The 18,545-nt window shown below is 31.3% G+C and overlaps 1 protein-coding gene across 1 annotated transcript; it reads left to right on the top strand.

Moving 5' to 3' along the window:
* Positions 1-2,521: 2,521 nt before the first annotated feature.
* On the top strand, positions 2,522-6,775 carry Eif3d1 (eukaryotic translation initiation factor 3 subunit d1). The gene is made up of 3 exons (XM_078176768.1): positions 2,522-2,818; positions 2,897-2,942; positions 5,190-6,775. The coding sequence occupies exons 1-3, from the start codon at positions 2,645-2,647 to the stop codon at positions 6,656-6,658; spliced, it is 1,689 nt and encodes a 562-aa protein (XP_078032894.1). The 5' UTR covers positions 2,522-2,644; the 3' UTR covers positions 6,659-6,775.
* The last annotated feature ends 11,770 nt before the right edge of the window (positions 6,776-18,545 follow it).

The following is an 18,545-nucleotide window of genomic DNA, read 5'->3' as shown; positions in this document are numbered from 1 at the left end:
GTCGTTTTCTTACTCCTTAAGCTGGCGCGCACATCCCCGTTATTTTACTGCGCTTCCAATCATTAGTGGATCTTGTCTCAACAGTGAATCGACAGCCAATCAGAGCAAAAACAATTTCTATATTGATCCTCGCTAACAGATCAAGTTGCGGCCTGGAAGTGCGCAGGAGTAAATCTCATTACTGTACCTCAAATTTTGCACAATTTTTCTCTACCCCTCTTAGCTTTCACAAGCATCCCTAACATTTTACTACATATCAAATCTGCAGTGAATCCTGTCTTAGCATTGAATCGTCAGCCAAACAAAGTAAAGCAATTTTACTCCTATTCTCATTAACAGAGCGTTCTGCGGTTAGAGAGTTTGCAGAAACTTAGGTATGTATCACTGTACATCTGCATATATGTAACTACATATGGAAACACGTCTTAAGTTTCATCTACAGATTTTTATAATAGAACCTTTTCATATCTGAAATTTCACCTACTCACTATTATAATAATTGCATAAATATTACAGTGTACATATAGAATACGAATAATAAACTATACACAGTAGCTGGAATTATGACTCTAAAGGTGGATGTTCCCATATGGAAGTAAAAACTGTCAAGAATTACTTATAGGCTCATATGAGCGAGTCCCGCAGGTCTCTTATTCCTCTTCGCGTCTTGCCAAGCTATGCTGCGAAATTTCAAGGCTAAAGCGATGTAGGTGTGCAAATTAATTACGCACGACATGCAAAAGACATCTACCGGGTGAACATTGTAATTCTGAACTACAATGGCTACACGACACACAGCTGCAGATAGTTTTACCATAATGCCTGCTGATTTGCCTTGTTGTACAGTCATTCACTATATTACCCCCAGAAATGGTGGGAATATGCAAGCCACCTTAGAAAGTAAGAATAGTGTACAGGTGTAGGACCCGTTATTGTGCTACCCTAAACGTATCATGTAGGATTACATCAAGAAATAAATTTTATAGTGTAGTTTCCGAAGAAATATGAAGAACCGAAAATTTAAAGCCTATGTAGATCTTGCTAAAACGAGTCTCGAAACGGTAATAAAATTGTCTGGAGAATAACATCAAATCCACGGACAGTTTCGATTTTTTCGGGAATTTCGAAAATTTCGGCCTGACACAATATTTTTAGGTTCTCGTTCATACGTAGTTAATACATTTCTATTCAGAGTTTCGAGGAGTAGAATTTTAAATCGCGCGTTAAAAAATGTATGATTCCATTCCAGAAAATAAAAATGAACTTTAAATGTCCTTCAAGCTTATACTTACAAATAAAATGACAGCACTTGATTAAGTCTCGAAACAGAAAAAGTTTCACATGAAACATTGTTTCAAATAACAAATAATTCTGAACATAATCGCAGTGATTAAAATAAGACACTCAGTGTATGTATATTCTACGGCCGCAATTTGCTCAGTTACGTGAATCAAATGATCGAAATACGAATTGCTTTTGCTTTGATTGGTTGATCTACTGTAGAATTGGATATGCAATAGAATGGTTGGGATAAAAAAACTTGTTTAGGGAGGGAGAAAAAAGCGCTGCATTAGGGTTGAGGCTGGGACCGAATATGTGCATATGTATGTCATGTAGTGTATTTCTACATCAGTGCTGTGAGATTTGAAGAAATTGTACCTCAGCGTCGTCAACAGTATAGAGATAAACCTCAGCTAGAACCGTCGGATCGCAGATTATGTCAATCGCTGTGCTGAGTTTAAGTAAATTATGTAGAGTGAACAACTTTTAATTTCTGAAAAATTTAAATAACTGCATATTTCTTTGTAAAATTCAGTAATTGTTTTGTATAAACATTATTCTTATTTTATTGTCCTTATTATTTATTACGTAGGACAGGATTACGAAATCGGACAATTTTTTGAATAACACTTTCAATATTACCTAAATTTGGATATGTATAGTTAGCCGTATGTAAAGGTAACTCCAATATATTGTGATAAAATCGGTAAACATATTTGTTAAAAAAAAAACGCAAGCGAAGATTACAAATTCTCTACTTTAAGGCAAGTATTGGAGGTAATTTTTTGCTTTCCTTCATATACTAAGGTTTAAGAGCAAGTTATACGGTTTATTACAATCTTTGTTGTTTATAAAATAAGTTGCACGCTTCTGGACATCCAGAAAATGTTGTTTCGAAAATGAGTTGATAAAATATTTTTTTTAATATATTTAAAATGTTTCTAATTACTATAACGATTGTATACATATAAACAGATGTATCATTTATTTATTTATTTGGAAGTACAAGTTCGCGTACGATGGATCATACCGTTTGTTGTCATAGCTAGAAATACTTTAAAAAGTGAAAGAAAAGGATTCATATTTATCTTCTTTCTCGATTAATTCGAAGCATAATTATATAGATCGATAGGATATATGCCTTCCATTGTACATTACTGATACAGTTTACGTACTTATGCCGCATTACTAAAAGTTCATCACTCCACCGTCGGCGGCGCTGAGATAAAATTTCCTCAAATCCTACAACCTTGCCTATAATGGCGTCGCCGGTTCTTCCGGCAAGCGAACGTATCACTATCGTCTTTTCCAATCTCTTCGTGGCTTGTGTCTTTCATACCTGCTCATACCACAAACCTACAGCATGACGGACGACGTGGTGATTCTAGACGATCCTGTCCAGAAGGAAGAAGAAGTTGCTCATTTTCAAGCACCTGCAATTCAGCATAACCCTAACGGATGGGGTCCTTGTGAATTACCTGATCAATTCAAGGAAATACCTTATCAACCATTTTCGAAAGGCGACAGATTGGGCAAGGTTTGTCACACACATTTTTTATTTAATTTGATAATTCGAAATACTTTTACATTTCTGTTTCATCATTTTTTGTCATAGATATCGGACTGGACAACTCCAGCTTTTCAAGATAAGAAGTTTCCTAGTAAGCATTGCTTTTCACTCCTACCTAACCTATATTTTTACTACCGTATGTATGGTATAACACTTCGTTATCATATTATAGAATGTTTCTAAATTTATTATTAATTGTCAGTTTGGTTAAATTTATTACTTGTAATTTAAATCGTTATAAGTACCGATAATTATTAGAACTTCTTAACGATTAATAAACGATAGTTGACATCTGCCATTCAATAATGATGTATGATATAATCACAAATGTACTGCAATAACAATAGAGCAATTATGGTAATATCATTATTCAATTTAATACTCACGTCAAAAATGTTGTTTTACTGAAAGAAAAGTTAAAAGTACATCACCTTCATTAGTTCTTAGTGTGCAGTGAATTGTCAAAATTTCACTATTAATTAAAAAAAGAAACATTATACAGAATGCTCATTAGAATGACATGCTTTATGAAAATTTTATGACTTCTTATAGCTATAAAGTTTCATAATTTGAATTAAATACAGTGGAATATAATTGAGAAAAAGTTTTATTTTAATAAGTTATTATAGTCAATCCTTCTGTAATATGATAAATTTGTTCTATGTTGTGTTAATAAAATGTTAAAAGAAACTTAGAAACATTATAAATCAAGGCACTGCATTCTGCATTATATTGAAATATGTTTACTTACCGTTCTATCTCATATTAAGAGAAATTTTAAAATCTTGCTCAACAGTGATAATACAAAAATTAAACAAATCAAGAATTCTTTTACTTCATAATTATATTGATGTAAATTTGATTTTACATCTAAATTTGTGAACAAGAAACTGTTTACTAAATTAGCTTTAAGTAAGGGTAAGCTATACATTACTTTATTTGCAAAATGAATGTCCTGCTTATATATTGTGACATGATAGAAATATTTCCACTTTCATGTAATGCAGTTCATCTGCCACAAGAAAACATTTTCACATTAACATTAAATATAGTAACGAACTTTACAATTATATTGCAGATGATTTATGGAATTGATTATTGAAATCATCTTCATAAATTAATATTAGGTTTTTAAGATATAATTGTAATTAATAGAGTCGGTGCTTGTTTCCATAATTCTTTTGCAATAAAGAATTTAAGAGTTTATTAGAGTTTATTTATTACAGTTTAATCTTGTATGTTCTATTATCATATGAATTTCTGTTTTATGTATGAAAAGTAATCTGATTGCTATTTTGAGCTCTATTTTTTAAAATACAACTTTTAGAAAATTTTGCTTGGGCAAAAATTAAAATGTGATGTATAAAGTAACTATACTTCAATATTTTTATATATACTATCTGCCACAAAAGTTTCCATACACCTATTCAAACAATAATATTAATAATAATTCAAATTAATTCAAACTATTTAAGTTTTTGTTAGATATTGGATATTTGCAACTAACAATAAGTAGGATTGAACAAAATTTTTAAAATACGTTTTTCAACTTGTTTTATTTAAGCCTAGAACGAAAATTTAAACAGTACGTTTTTTAGAATTTAGTAACCTTTATATATGCTGAAAATTTAGCAAACAAATAAAGATTATGCCAGTTTTTCATGAGCTTTGATAAATAACTAGAATCGATTTGGAAATTTTTGCATTTCCGAATACCTACAGTGTATTTCTATCAGTTAATTCTAATAAAGTGTTCAGAATGCATATAAGATACAGAGATCTACAAAATACATTATAGGCTGAAATAAAAAGTCAAAAATGTAATTTTTTGAACTTTTTTTTCAAGCTTATATTGTCCTTCTAAGCATTGGTAATTTCTACAAAAATTCAAGTTGTTCAAACCGATCGGAAAAAAGTTATCCTGTTTTAAAAGGTGTAAGGACACTCTTTTTATTAACTGTATATGTGTTAAAAGATTTATGCAGCTTATAAACTTTATTGGTTCTAAAATAATTTTTATTTATGTGAGATGCTTTGTCTATTATTACAAACATGCAATGGAAAAAGAATTACTTTATTTAACATTAACCATACCATCGTTGGCCAAATGACCAGTTCAATAAATTTTATTCCATGAATAAAATTGCAAAGATTTTAGTAAATTCAGTACTCAGAATGGTTAATATTCAAATCATTTTGCAGTTCTAAGACAGAATCAAAAACACTAATTGAAAATACTAACTATAATTAAATGTTATTCGATTCTTGTTTTGTATGAATAACGTAGTTAATTATAAAATACGCATTTGGATTAAGAAAAACATTTTTATTTTTGTAGACAAATATACATCACAATTTGGCTCAGGTAGCCAATATGCATACTATCATGATGAAGATGAAACAACATTCCATTTGGTTGATACAACTCGTGTACAGAAACCACCATATCAACGTGGTGGACGGTTCCGACACAATCAAAGGAATTTGCGTGGCCGTGGCGGACAACGAGGTGCCTTGAGCCAGATGCAACAACTTAGTAAACTGAAACTCCGTGAACGAGAACGTAAAGGCCAAACGAAACGATGGGGCAGACAGCAAGGATTGCGTAATCATAAGAATCAACCCCCAATTAAAATTCGTGATGCCTCTGTTACTGTAAGACCAGACTGGGTTACTATTGAAGAAATGGACTTCCCTCGTTTGGCAAAATTATCTTTACCTGGTGTAAAGGATGGCGAAGATATTCTGTGTTGTGGCTCCCTTGAATATTATGACAAAACTTATGATAGAGTAAATGTTAAAAGCGAAAAACCATTGCAAAGAATTGATAGAATTTTCCATACAGTTACAACTACTGATGATCCAGTTATTCGAAAACTCTCAAAGACAGAGGGAAACGTTTATGCTACAGATGCAATTTTAGCAACAATCATGTGCTGCACTCGAAGCAACTACTCTTGGGATATTGTGATTGAAAAGATTGGAGATAAACTGTTTTTTGATAAACGCGACAGTACTGAATTCGATTTACTGACTGTAAACGAAACCAGTGTCGAACCCCCCCAAGATGATGGAAATTCTTTAAATTCTCCTAGGAACCTAGCGTTAGAGGCCACATTTATCAACCATAATTTCTCACAGCAAGTATTAAAATCCAGTGAACCTCGATATAAATTCGATGAAGGAAATCCATTTATTTCGGAAGAGGAAGAGGGTGATGTTGCGAGTGTTGCATATCGATACAGGAAATGGGATTTAAATAATGAAATTGTTCTCATTTCAAGATGTGAACACGATGCAGTTATGCAAGGACCTAATAATGAAACTCAGTTCTTAACTATTAAAGCATTGAATGAATGGGATTCAAAATTAGCTAATGGCGTAGAATGGAGACAAAAGCTGGACACTCAGCGTGGTGCTGTTCTGGCAAATGAATTACGTAATAATGCATGTAAGTTAGCAAAATGGACTGTTCAAGCATTATTAGCTGGCTCTGATCAACTGAAGTTTGGATATGTATCAAGAGCAATGGTTAGAGATTCCAGTAAACATGTTATCCTTGGTACACAGCAATATAAACCAAATGAATTTGCAACACAAATCAATCTTAATATGGATAATGCTTGGGGTATTTTGAGATGTATTATTGACATTTGTATGAAGCAAAAGGATGGAAAATATCTTATTATGAAAGATCCTAATAAGCCTATGATAAGATTATATGATATACCAGATAATACATTTGAGAGTGAAGGAGAAGAAGACGAAGATGACGATGAACCTGTTAACGACGCTTTTCAAAGTTAACAGTCTTGTCAAATTTTCCACAACTCCTCCCAGTTATTGTCTTGAAACTTATTGATTTGTAATGAGCACATTCTGTAAGAGACAAAAATGTGGGCAAATAAACAACTTATAATAGAACCTGTTATAACTTTGTTCCTAAAACTATTAAAATATTTCAGCATTTACAAAATTATATTTTATAAAGATTTACATTAAACAACTTCATCTTAAATTCATTTTTTTCTGAATACTATAAATTATCGTGATTAGCATATATGTACTTTTAAAATGATTAACCTACAAGATAGTGTTTTGTTTTCCAAATTTAAAAAATGAAGTGTACATTGATATTTTTTAGTAGAAAAAATGTCTTAATTTAGCGAAAGGTGAAGCTTTTTATTTAATGAATCTTTTAGCAAAGCAACAAAATTTGAAATCCCAAATAGAAAACTGGAGTACCCTAATAAATATCTTCAAATTGTATGGTTAGGCTCCGTCTCGAGATCAAGTGCCAACATAATCGGTATGTTCTATTTTTGAGAAACGATTCTGAGAACATTGATGTTTTTGTCTTCGGATAATAAGTCCCATTGCGGATTGGGGGGATATGCACATCAGTTTAAGAAGTAAAAAAGCGTGTAGAAATGAAGTTTCAAATATAGTTACATATTGATAATCCAATACGTAGCCACAAAAATGAAGTAATTGTTCCTAGGTAAAATTAACAAACTCAACGCATGTTATAATCATACCAATCTACATATACAGTAGGTAAAACCCAGTTTCATATTGTGAATATTTTCTTCACGTAATATCAAGTTGATTCGATTTGATGACAGATTGATCGATTGATGTTGATTCGACACATGAAGATTCGATTTCATTACGGATTTCGGCAGGTCAGTGGAAAGTAAAGAAAATTATTGTAATTTAGTCTCAGCAAGCTCCGTACACATGAGTTATTAATGAAACACACATGTATCTATAAATCAACTATTTAATATAAATGTTTAAAGAAAGAAATATGCAGCACAATTAAAAAACACGTCCGCACCATATGGCCGAATATCCATTATAAATCAACAATATAAATCTATGGAAATTAAGTTCCAAACGTTGACTTCAATACGGCACGGGTTCCCGTTATTCAATCGCTCCATTTGGTATACATTATTTTTTCAACGTATAGCACAATTTAGGGAATTAAGCCAAAAGAACTCTAAACAATATAATAATCACATATCAAATTAAGGTGTAGGATGTGTGATTTATATATTTACTGAGTATGTGCTTCAGATGAAGAGTTTTCGGAAGTTGCCACATGAAAGGGCAGCAAAATTTCGCTAAAAATATTACGGTGCATCATACAATGCAGGTAAATTTTGACTGCTGCACAACTTTTATTACTGATGGTGATAGCAAAACTCGACAACATCTAACTAGTTCAGAAATATACGGTAAAACTATAAAAATACAGAATGAGAAGTGCGTAAATCATATTGGTAAGAGTTTTGATGATTTCGTGAAAGAGCAACGTAGAAAAAGTGTAACTTTTGGAGAAAAAAATCACGTTATACTAAAAGATGATACAATTAGATAAGTATTACAAAAAAAACTACATTTGATGTAAAAGTAATGTTGCAGCTATGAAATGTGCTACAATATACCATTCAATTTTACCGGATAAGATATCACAACATACCAAATGTTCCCCAAGTGAAAATTTCCGGTGTTTTTTAAAATCTACTATTGCAAACAGAAAATAACCTGGTATACATGATAAACATACGGAGACACCTACAAAATATGAAATGAAAAAAAAGATTGATTTCCTTGAAAACATCATGTTGAATCTTTAGTCGTAAAAGCTATCAATAACTATAATAATAGATGCATCAAAACAATATTAAACTCATTCCAAGAAAACGGAATAGAAATAGAAATACGCAGGCAATCATTGAATATTTTTCAAAATTGTGATAGACACTAGGCAAATATAAAAATTAAACTTTGGATCATTATATTTACAAACGTGTTAGGAAAATTTTTTCGAAGATGAGTAGTACATTTATCAAAAGATTAAGCTTTACAAGAAGAAATAAATCCAACGTACTTAACAGGTATATTTTAGATAATAATATCTAAATCTCAATCTATATTTATAGCTTTAGTATCAATAAACGTAGCAATACACAGCATTAACAAAAAATATTTAAACTGAAATTTGTGTGCAGTTTATATAATCCTTACTGAAAATTAAGAGTATGAATTTCACACAATAATCATTTTTTCCAAAAATAATTTTTTTGTTACGCAAAAAATTTGTTTACAAAATTCAGCGTAAAAAGTGATATAAAAGAAATATATTTTAAAAAATTTGCTGTAAAAATGACTGGTATTGCCACGCCCTTAATACAAGTACATAATAATGCTAGAATAAACACGATTTCCTACATTTTTAAATTTCGAATTTTTTACACATAAAAATTTGTTTAACATTGTGACCAGAAGCTTACAATAAAAATGAGACCAAACACTATATGCTTTAGACCATATTTATTCAATTACATCGTAATTGATTTTATTTTATATAATTAGAAATATCTATGAAAACTATAGCATGTTTGGTCTCATTTTAATCAGGGAACTGTCAGTAATATGTTAAGAAAAATTCAATAATATCATTGTATTATGATTTGTCATTACGGGAATTCTGTTTAGTTGGATCTTCGGATAGGTACATGAATAACACACATTTTGTATTAGGATTTGAACCCAACTCAACTACAGTAATACCTTAGTTTTGTAAAACTTTTCGGTCAAAGCGTGCGAGAATAAAAGAAGTTAGAACGAGAGTTTTTTTTGTTATTCCAAGCAATAGTAAAATTAAAAAATAAAGTAATTTGGTAATTGTCTAGTAAAATAGCTCCTCTATTATCTAAACAAAATTCAAGTCACTTAGTCCAGATTTAAAAAAATTATTACGTTTAAAAAGATTTAAGACATTTTTGTGGGTCACTGTACATGTTTAATCATATATCGAAATACACGAATACACGTGTGTACAGTAACCCACATGATCGGTCCAGAATCGATTCTCCTCGGCTACAATAATGGTCGATAGCTTTTGTCTTCGTCTCCTTTTCGCCTCGTTACAAGCTTTTTTTGTTAGATGATCGCCGGTGGGGTGAAGTGCTTCACGTTTGAAGATTTTCACTACTACGAACAGAATAATACTAAAGGAAATGAAATAAAAACATATGCACATCGGGACACCTCTTATTCTATTTTCTTAAATATGATTTATCGTTAGATGGCAGCCGTATGAATACTTTTTTCCCGTTGGATTTTGTTGTACCCGCTGAGAATTTTGTTTTATATCTTATAATAAAATGTTTAAACCGTAATTAAATACTATATCATTTGAAAGCTGTGTTAGTCTCCTACATTTTAGTGTATTTCATTGCTATATTAATGTTCTACAAATAATGTTATCGCCGTTCAAAGTAGAGCACCTAGTGGTGTATGAATACTTTTTCGGCTACTGTACATATGTAAAAGATATCCTCTATATTATAAACAAAGAATACCTGTACATTTATTATATTGTCTAAAGAAATAGCAGAAGGTTTACTCTTCAATCCACTTACAACATAATTCCAACACTCGTATAGTTCGCTAATTATACAAGCTTCGGCGCACCCCATCTGCTTCATTCAAATCCCCGTACGAAGGGGTGTGCGGGTATTGTTGCGGGTTATTTTCTCTTTCTCTCTCTCTCTCTCTCTCTCTCTCTCTTTCTTTCTCTTCACATAACAGTATCAATTACATTGTTATTACAATACTCCGATCGATATTTCAATAGATAATGTGTTCCGGATTGTGTGATAGCTTAGAGTTCAGGTTCAGAGTACCTACCACAAAAAAAGCCAGTGTTCATCAACTTGATTTTGGAATACTGATCATCTACATATGTATATATCTACAGATTCTAACAACTTTCCATTAGGTAGACATTAGATCTACTCTTTGATTATAAATGTTTAACTTACTATTCCCCTAAATAATTTACAGTACTTGAATACATGTATTCATATGTATGTATGGTATTAAAAAACTCAATATGAAATCGAAAAATTATTAAGAAAATAAGTGTAAATCAATCATACATACATGTAGATTATTGAGCAATATTTAAAAGAAAAAAATTGCGTTACAAAAACGGCTGTAATTATTAATAAGAATAGGAAAATAATAATTAATTTGTTAAAATAATGGATAAATTGATGCGGAACAGAAGATTACGCGGCATCTTCAAGCAACAATTACACTATAGATTTTATGGAATACGACGCATTTTTTCATATAATTCATGTAACACATATATTTACGTTGGCTAATGCTGTAATTTCTAGTATATGCTACCGAGATAATGAGAGAATGCAATTTCGATAGGAAATTAGGGTACTTTGACTTTTAAAAACAAACTACAATTATGACACAGAAATTAATTGAGAAAGACTATTAACACTAGATCTACGAGTTTAATTAGATTCTTTAATTTACATTTATTCTAATTCTAGATACATATTGTATAATGTTACATTATTATTTGTGCATTGAAATAAATTCTTCAATCGTATTCTTGTATCTACATTTTTACAGACAACAAGATTTTCCTAACACTGATCTACATAACTTAAAGCTATTTATTTGTGCATTTAATAATAACACTAACTTTTAAGTGTACACATTGTCCGCTAACCGACCATGCTTACCGACTCGTTAGTGGACTTTATTATTTTTACAATGATCTTTGATATTCATTAGAATGTATGAATGAAAAGATAATTTTTCAAATATATTATTCGAAGAATTAACCCAAGTCTGTTTAACTTATTGGACTATAACAATGTGATCTGCTAAAAATAAATATCGTGCACCTCCTATTTAAGTTCTAAAACAAAGAATGGTATGCGATAAATAGACATTTTCGTTCTCGTCTAAGATTTTGTTGATGACAAAGTAATGACAATCAACGTAGCTGAGAAAGAAATAGTGGTGCGGACCACTTAAAGCATAGTAAACTTATTGGTAAAACTTTCGGAAGGACAAGGTTGAAAGTCGCTGCCCGCTGCGACATAGACCAACAAGATAGTATCGAGTGTTCAACTATGCGGTTAATTTGAAACTGAGCCCCAAAGAACCGTAATTCGGCAAAACTTGGGGTCGTATGGTTAGGGTCGTACACTATGTATATAAACGAATTCATTGAACGACCGCAGTTCAATTTTCGACACGCAACGGACAAGAAACATGAGAGACTTCAGTATACGGAGCATATTAGCAAACACGATCGCAATTAGCGATGAATGCGAAAATTGTCAACCTCGAAGTAACGATGGCATGAACGAAACGACTGACTCGGAAATTAGTGCGACGAGACTGCATTCGACAAAACAAAATCATCATCTGCCCACAGCAAACCGGCCTGACGATTTCAAAAAGATGAGTTTAAAACAGAACAGTGACATTGCTACGCAACAATTTTTGAATGGGCAACTTTTTTCTGAATGTAGTAAACGAAATGACAAGTTGCCAAACAATTTTAATGATCTTTTTGATACTGATACCGGTGGAAAACGAATGAGCAATGACTTACACGAAATCTCAGAGCGCATACCTCGTGTCAATTTTCATTCCGATCACATAAATGATGAAATTATCAACGTAGAAGTTGAAGCGTCCGGCAAGGAAAGGTCGAAGGGATATTTCTTTATGGAGTTCAACGTGAGTGGCAAGTGTGTGAACAATAATTTGTCGAATGAACAACAAAGAAGGAACTTCGTACAAACATTAGGAACAAATAACAAAATAAAATGTGAAACAGATCGTGGAAAACGCGATCATTGGCAGATAAATCGGTCAAATACTCCGAAGAACAATCAGGGCGAACTCTTCAAAGGTGGTACAGATAGTTTGCAGATGCTTCAAAACAAATTCAAGTGGCTTCACTGCACGAGGTACAAACCACCGAGAGTTCCCAGAAAATCGAGATCTGACAAACATAAAAGGAGAAACGACCTGCAGCCTCGAATACCGATTTCAATGCATCAACTCGACGTTCTTGAACGAAAATATTGCAACAACGCTTATCTCTCAAGAAACGACCTATTCGAGCTTTCGGCTACTTTGAAACTTCCTCCTAAAAAGGTAACACATTTCAAATAAAAGGATTTTGTAACATTTATTTCGGTTCTCTTATCCTTTTCAAACGTCACTTGTTAAACTTGGCGAGGAAGACTGGGAAGTGTAACATTTGGGATAAAAAGATCAAGTTGCGGAAGCTAAATAATATTTCGGCTTTTGTTTTCTACATCTGAAGAGTCTGTATTACTTATAGTTATTCCCAATCGTATTCGCACATTAAGGAATTGCAGTATAAATGAAAAGAAATATAATTTTTCTGAGAATATTTTTTGTTTATGAATAACAGAAGAATTCATTATTATATAATACTATATTACTACAATGTATTACAAGTAACTATAAAACAGTTTAATCTATAATAACCGATTTCGATGTTATTTTTAATATGCATATAAGTTACCGATATCTTTTTTAAATTTTCGTCACACGCTCAGGTAAGAAAGTTGAAAAACATGAGATTTTTATTCTTTTTTCTCATTCCAAGTAATAGCAAAACTAAAGAAAAAGTATTACAATTATTGTCTAATAGACTAATGTCTTGATCATCTAAAAAAAATTCAAGTCAGTTAGTTCTATTTTAAAAAAGTTATACCGTTTTTACGTTGCTCTATCTATATGCTCGCTACCAGATGTTTTCTACAGATATTAGCATTTTTTTCTCATTTTTTTGTATTTTATAACATATCCATAATACATTTCCATAATGCACGAACACGACACGTTCTTGAAATCAAAACTGATTTTTTTATTGGAACCATAAAAAATCAATGTGATTTTGTGAAACATGTAAACTGTTTCAAAATATAAAATATGCGAATTCTGAATCAAATATTTAGAGTGTAAAAGGTATAAATGTAACTGTATATAAGAATATTACCAAATGTATTACTAATTTTTCCCAATTTTTTATATTAAATGTTTTTCAACTTTGATTTGTGTTTAAAAAAAAAATTAGTAAAAAGCAGCTCTAGGTTTTTTAATTATTTAACAGATCAATTGAACTTCAAATTAGTTTGAATTATAGCTGTTTTAAGTTTGCCTGATGCTGGAGAAAATAATGGAATTATTAATGAGACGTTAAGTCTCCAGGCCATTAGTATAATAGTCCGCGGCTACGACCGTAATAAGACTACTCGAATGTTTCGCGATAAAACGATTAATGGAAACGTTCGTCTACTGTCATTTCTTTATACGATATATGGGCAATTGTTCATTCTAGATGTTGTCAGTAAGTTAAAAAGATCCGTCGAATGCTAAATGCAGTCAAGAGACTTTAAAAAATTTTAATTTTAAATGAATCCAGTAAAATATTATCAGACAAGAATACAAACAGGTGATCTGAGTATGGGCTTGTATTCCATTAACTGAACATCATTAAAATATGTTTTTACTCTTCTCCTTGTTTATATTTTCATATTTTCATGTCTGTAACAATTCTTACATATTTTACATTTATTATATTTTTTATATTCATATATCTTCAATTTTTATATTGTTGTATGTTTTATTTTTTCCATAATTCTATTTTATATTTTGTATACAAACTAAATACAATATTTAGTTAATTTAAAAAAAAATACAGCAATAAATCTGAATAAATGTAAAATTACTTTTATCTCATATATACAGGGTTCCGTCCATAAATGTTCAAACTTTCTCGTAAAGGCTTGAAGTTATAAAAAAAGTTCAATAACAGAAATTTACACGGTTTCAATAACATCTTTTTGCATATGTAGCTAGTAGAGGTCGTTTGTAGTCAATTTGGTATCTTATTAAAAACTGCTATTATTCACTAGTCTAGTAGTCTACTTTTCATAGTGTAGCCTGCAAGACAAAATGTAACATCGAGGTATCGTTAACGAGTTCTTAACGAAAAACATTGGCCAATGAGAAGCAAGTATCACTGACACGAGGCGGCTGAGCCAATGAGCGAAACTAGGCTTTGCCTGCTCGGCCACTTAGAGCCATGGAAGCTCGCTTCTCATTGGTCAATGTTTTACATTAATAACTTTTTAACCATATCTCGGAAAAAATTTTTGTAGAAGTTGGTTGAAATATAAATCAGGTATCTCCCATTTCCGCATTGTTAGACATTCTTGGGACATCCTGTATACGAAATAAAAATAATATATTATACATATACCCATATACTATAAATAGATTTTTAAGCATTTTTACTAGAATAATACTAAAGTATTTCAAACAAAAGTTACTCGATAATAATTATGTAAACAATAAATCACAAGAGCAAAAACTAGCAACAAAATTTATATTCAATAAAAAATCGTAGACCTTTAATTTTTTTTATAAAACTGTATAGTTTCTTGCATCAAACAATGCATTTATATATTTTTCTTAAAGAAAAGGGAAAAGGGAAGTCACATATTTTATTTATGTACCTAACTTTTTTAGTTGTAAATACTGGAGGTAGATGGAACAGTGAATCGAACTCATCGTTGTCGCTGTTACTTGCCAAAAAGACATTTTTCTTCTCTTTTTCTACTCCTGATCTCAAATTAGAATACAAAATCATCTGAAAGTATTTTGAAATAATATGTTAGCATTTTATTTTCATAATATTATAACCACAGTTTTACCAGCTTTACATGTAACACAGTTACGATGGTACAATTGTTTACGACAGATGTTTTTATTACACATTCGTGTTAAAAGTGTTGAAATAACAGTATAACAGAAAAGTTAAATATTTAATGACACGTGATATTTTCGTTTTTAGGATGTAGATGATAATGATATAATTGCAACAATTTGTCTAATTGACCATATTTTTGTCGAGAAGTGCGAATACTCGTAATTACGCAATTAGTGGATCTTGGTAAAAGAAGCATTCGATTTCTCGGACGGTTCGACGGTTTTTACGTTCTGATATTTTGAGACGGTTAGATGATTCCCTTGATCTGGATTTATGTTTCTGCCTATCGATAATTTATATTTCTAATTTAATTTAATTTAGATAATTTATATTTTCTTCATTTTTCAAAATAAATGAAGTTCTCTAATTTATATCTTCAACATAAACTATTTTAATACATTTTCTCTGATACCGATCATATTCGAACTGTTTCCTAGGTAATGATTCATTAAAACTTGTAAACTATATTACTACGAGAACGACGGTCGAGACGGCTATATTTTACTGAAGACTGAACTCGAAAGATGCAAGGCACTGTTATTTATTCGTGTCATTTGCGACTCTGCGTAACCGCATAAACTCTAATTTTCAGTATTAGACTATTGCATTCGAATACTATGTAATAAGCAATAACGTTTTTAGAACTTGACTAAAAGACTTGAATTCTTTTTAAATGATAGAAGAAGTAATGTTCTAGACAATAACCAATATACTGATTTAAAGTTTTATCATTGCTACGAATAATACAAAAATTAAGAACTTATGTTTTTCGACTTTTTTATCTGAGCCCATAATGAGAATTTAAAAAATGCTTTTCGTAGATCTCGATAGCTTATATGCACACTAAAAGTAGTTTCGAAATCGATTAACGTAAAGTTAAGCTACAAGCTTTAAAAAATTAAAAGAAATACTGCAGGTTTCTGGCAGTTATTAGTCGAAAGTATGCAAAAGCAGGACAAAACTGCGATTTCTTAAGCTTTACAGAAAACAATTTTTATGGTATTGTTGCGGGCTTCGGGAACCTCGTCCGGTTCCCGTCGCCCCGTTTCACGTGTTCGCTGCATGATTGACTATTTATTTTCACAGTTTTACAATTATACAATTCAATATACAATATCGGTTAATTAATTTCAATGTCACGGATTCGCTGTCAAATCGCAACTGCCCAAATTCAGCTCGGTCGGAAGACCCTGAACCATGTTGCCGTCTTTTATTTCAAGGGAGAATTCCAAGGCGGCACCGGTCGTCCATCCGGTGCTCGTAACAGTATTTTAAGAACTTCCATCCTTGTCATCTTTAATTTTAAGAAATAAATAATTAATCGAATTTAAAAGAAAATTTGATACATCTTTTACGATGTAGCAGCACACAGCCGGCTTGCAGATGTCAAGAATTGGATGAAAAAAAAACCTATCCTGATGTTTGCAAGCATGGAAATGACTTTATTCATTCATTCCTGTATTACTTTCACGTGTATAGCAAATTTCACTGATGAAACGTCGCCGGTCGCGTACCGCAACTACGCGACTACTCGGCTGCGCGATCAGCGTGGACTCTTCAGTTTCCTGTAAGTCTTTAAGCAAATGCTCTCTGTACTAAATACAAAATAAAAGTTCCGTTGAGTTTTGGTCCAGAATACACTGAGCCTTTTCTTTATAACGATAAAGTTAATTATGCTTGAAAATATACAAAATGTACAGTTATTGGTTACCTCACAGTAGCTGGCTCCATTACCCTAATTAAACATACGCAAATAATTAATTTTAAAGAAAACTTACAAAGCCGTCAGTTAAATATGAATTAATAAGTCATGTCTTCAATAATTATTTGAAACATCGGACTGTCTGAATGAATCGAACCGTCTGAAACCATCGAACGATCCGAAACGATTGGACCGTTCGAGATCCAGAACGTTTCGGACACCAGCCCAAAACCCGTTCGATTTCTCGCTGCACGGTCTGAACACACGGGTACCCGATACATTGCACAGCTTGCACACCACTAATAGTTTTCACATTTTTCTCGAATCTCGATTTATGACAGCCGAGTAACAGAGTTTCACTGCACAATAGAGCATCTACCCCGAAAATGCAAAAATGTCATTTTATAAATATATCTTGGTAATGAAACATTTGTCCACTAATTGAACATATAGGTTGTGATTTTTTGTACTATTTGTTCACTTTTGACATGACTACACAATTTCAGAGTATCTCCTATTGTTTATTTCTCGATTGTTTTTCCGATTGTTCTATTTATTTTAATTGAGTTATGAGCGACAAAATTTCACGTATCAAGTATGTACTTATATTATGCTTGGTACATTTCTTGAATTTTATCGAATTAAATATTATATAATTGTGAATATCCTTAACATGTATATCCCAAAGTTGGACATAAATATGTGATAGTAGTCAAAAAATGTTTTAAATCATGTTTTGGCTAGACAATTTGCCAGAGTAGATATCCGGCTAATCATATAGCCATCACGCTGTATTGTGTTCGATATGGAAATTATTAAAATAAAAATTTTAAATTTTTGACAATAATGCCCTGAAATATTGGTAATAAAATACAATTCCTAATATTACCTACAATTTTTATTTACTTACATTTATGAAAGGATTTATTTTTTTTTGTAAAGTACTAAAGTAAAGTACTATAGTAAAGACTACTAAATATCCTCAGAATTAAAAAAACAAAACTATAGAGATACTTAACTGAAAATTTGGATCATGGTATCATCAATTTGTGTTCATTTTTATTCATTATTCTTACGATCTTGTAATAATATAAATATGACATTTCATTTTAGTGATTCCAATTTCTAAATTGAGTAGAAAACAGTAATTTCATTGGCTTCATTCTATAGAGTAAAGTCCTACTAACATATGAAAAATCAAGTAATTGCTATTAGTTGCAACTGAAATACTCAGAGTGATTTTTATAATTGTCGAAACCATTATCCGTTATAGGAGTTTCGTATGAAAATTTATAGTGCTGGAAATAAGATTTTTCATAATTCATTTATACTGTATTTCAATG

The sequence above is a fragment of the Augochlora pura genome, chromosome 3, assembly GCF_028453695.1.
Source record: "Augochlora pura isolate Apur16 chromosome 3, APUR_v2.2.1, whole genome shotgun sequence".
Classification (NCBI taxonomy): Eukaryota; Metazoa; Arthropoda; class Insecta; order Hymenoptera; family Halictidae; genus Augochlora; species Augochlora pura.
This window is presented reverse-complemented; position numbering and strand designations above follow the sequence as displayed.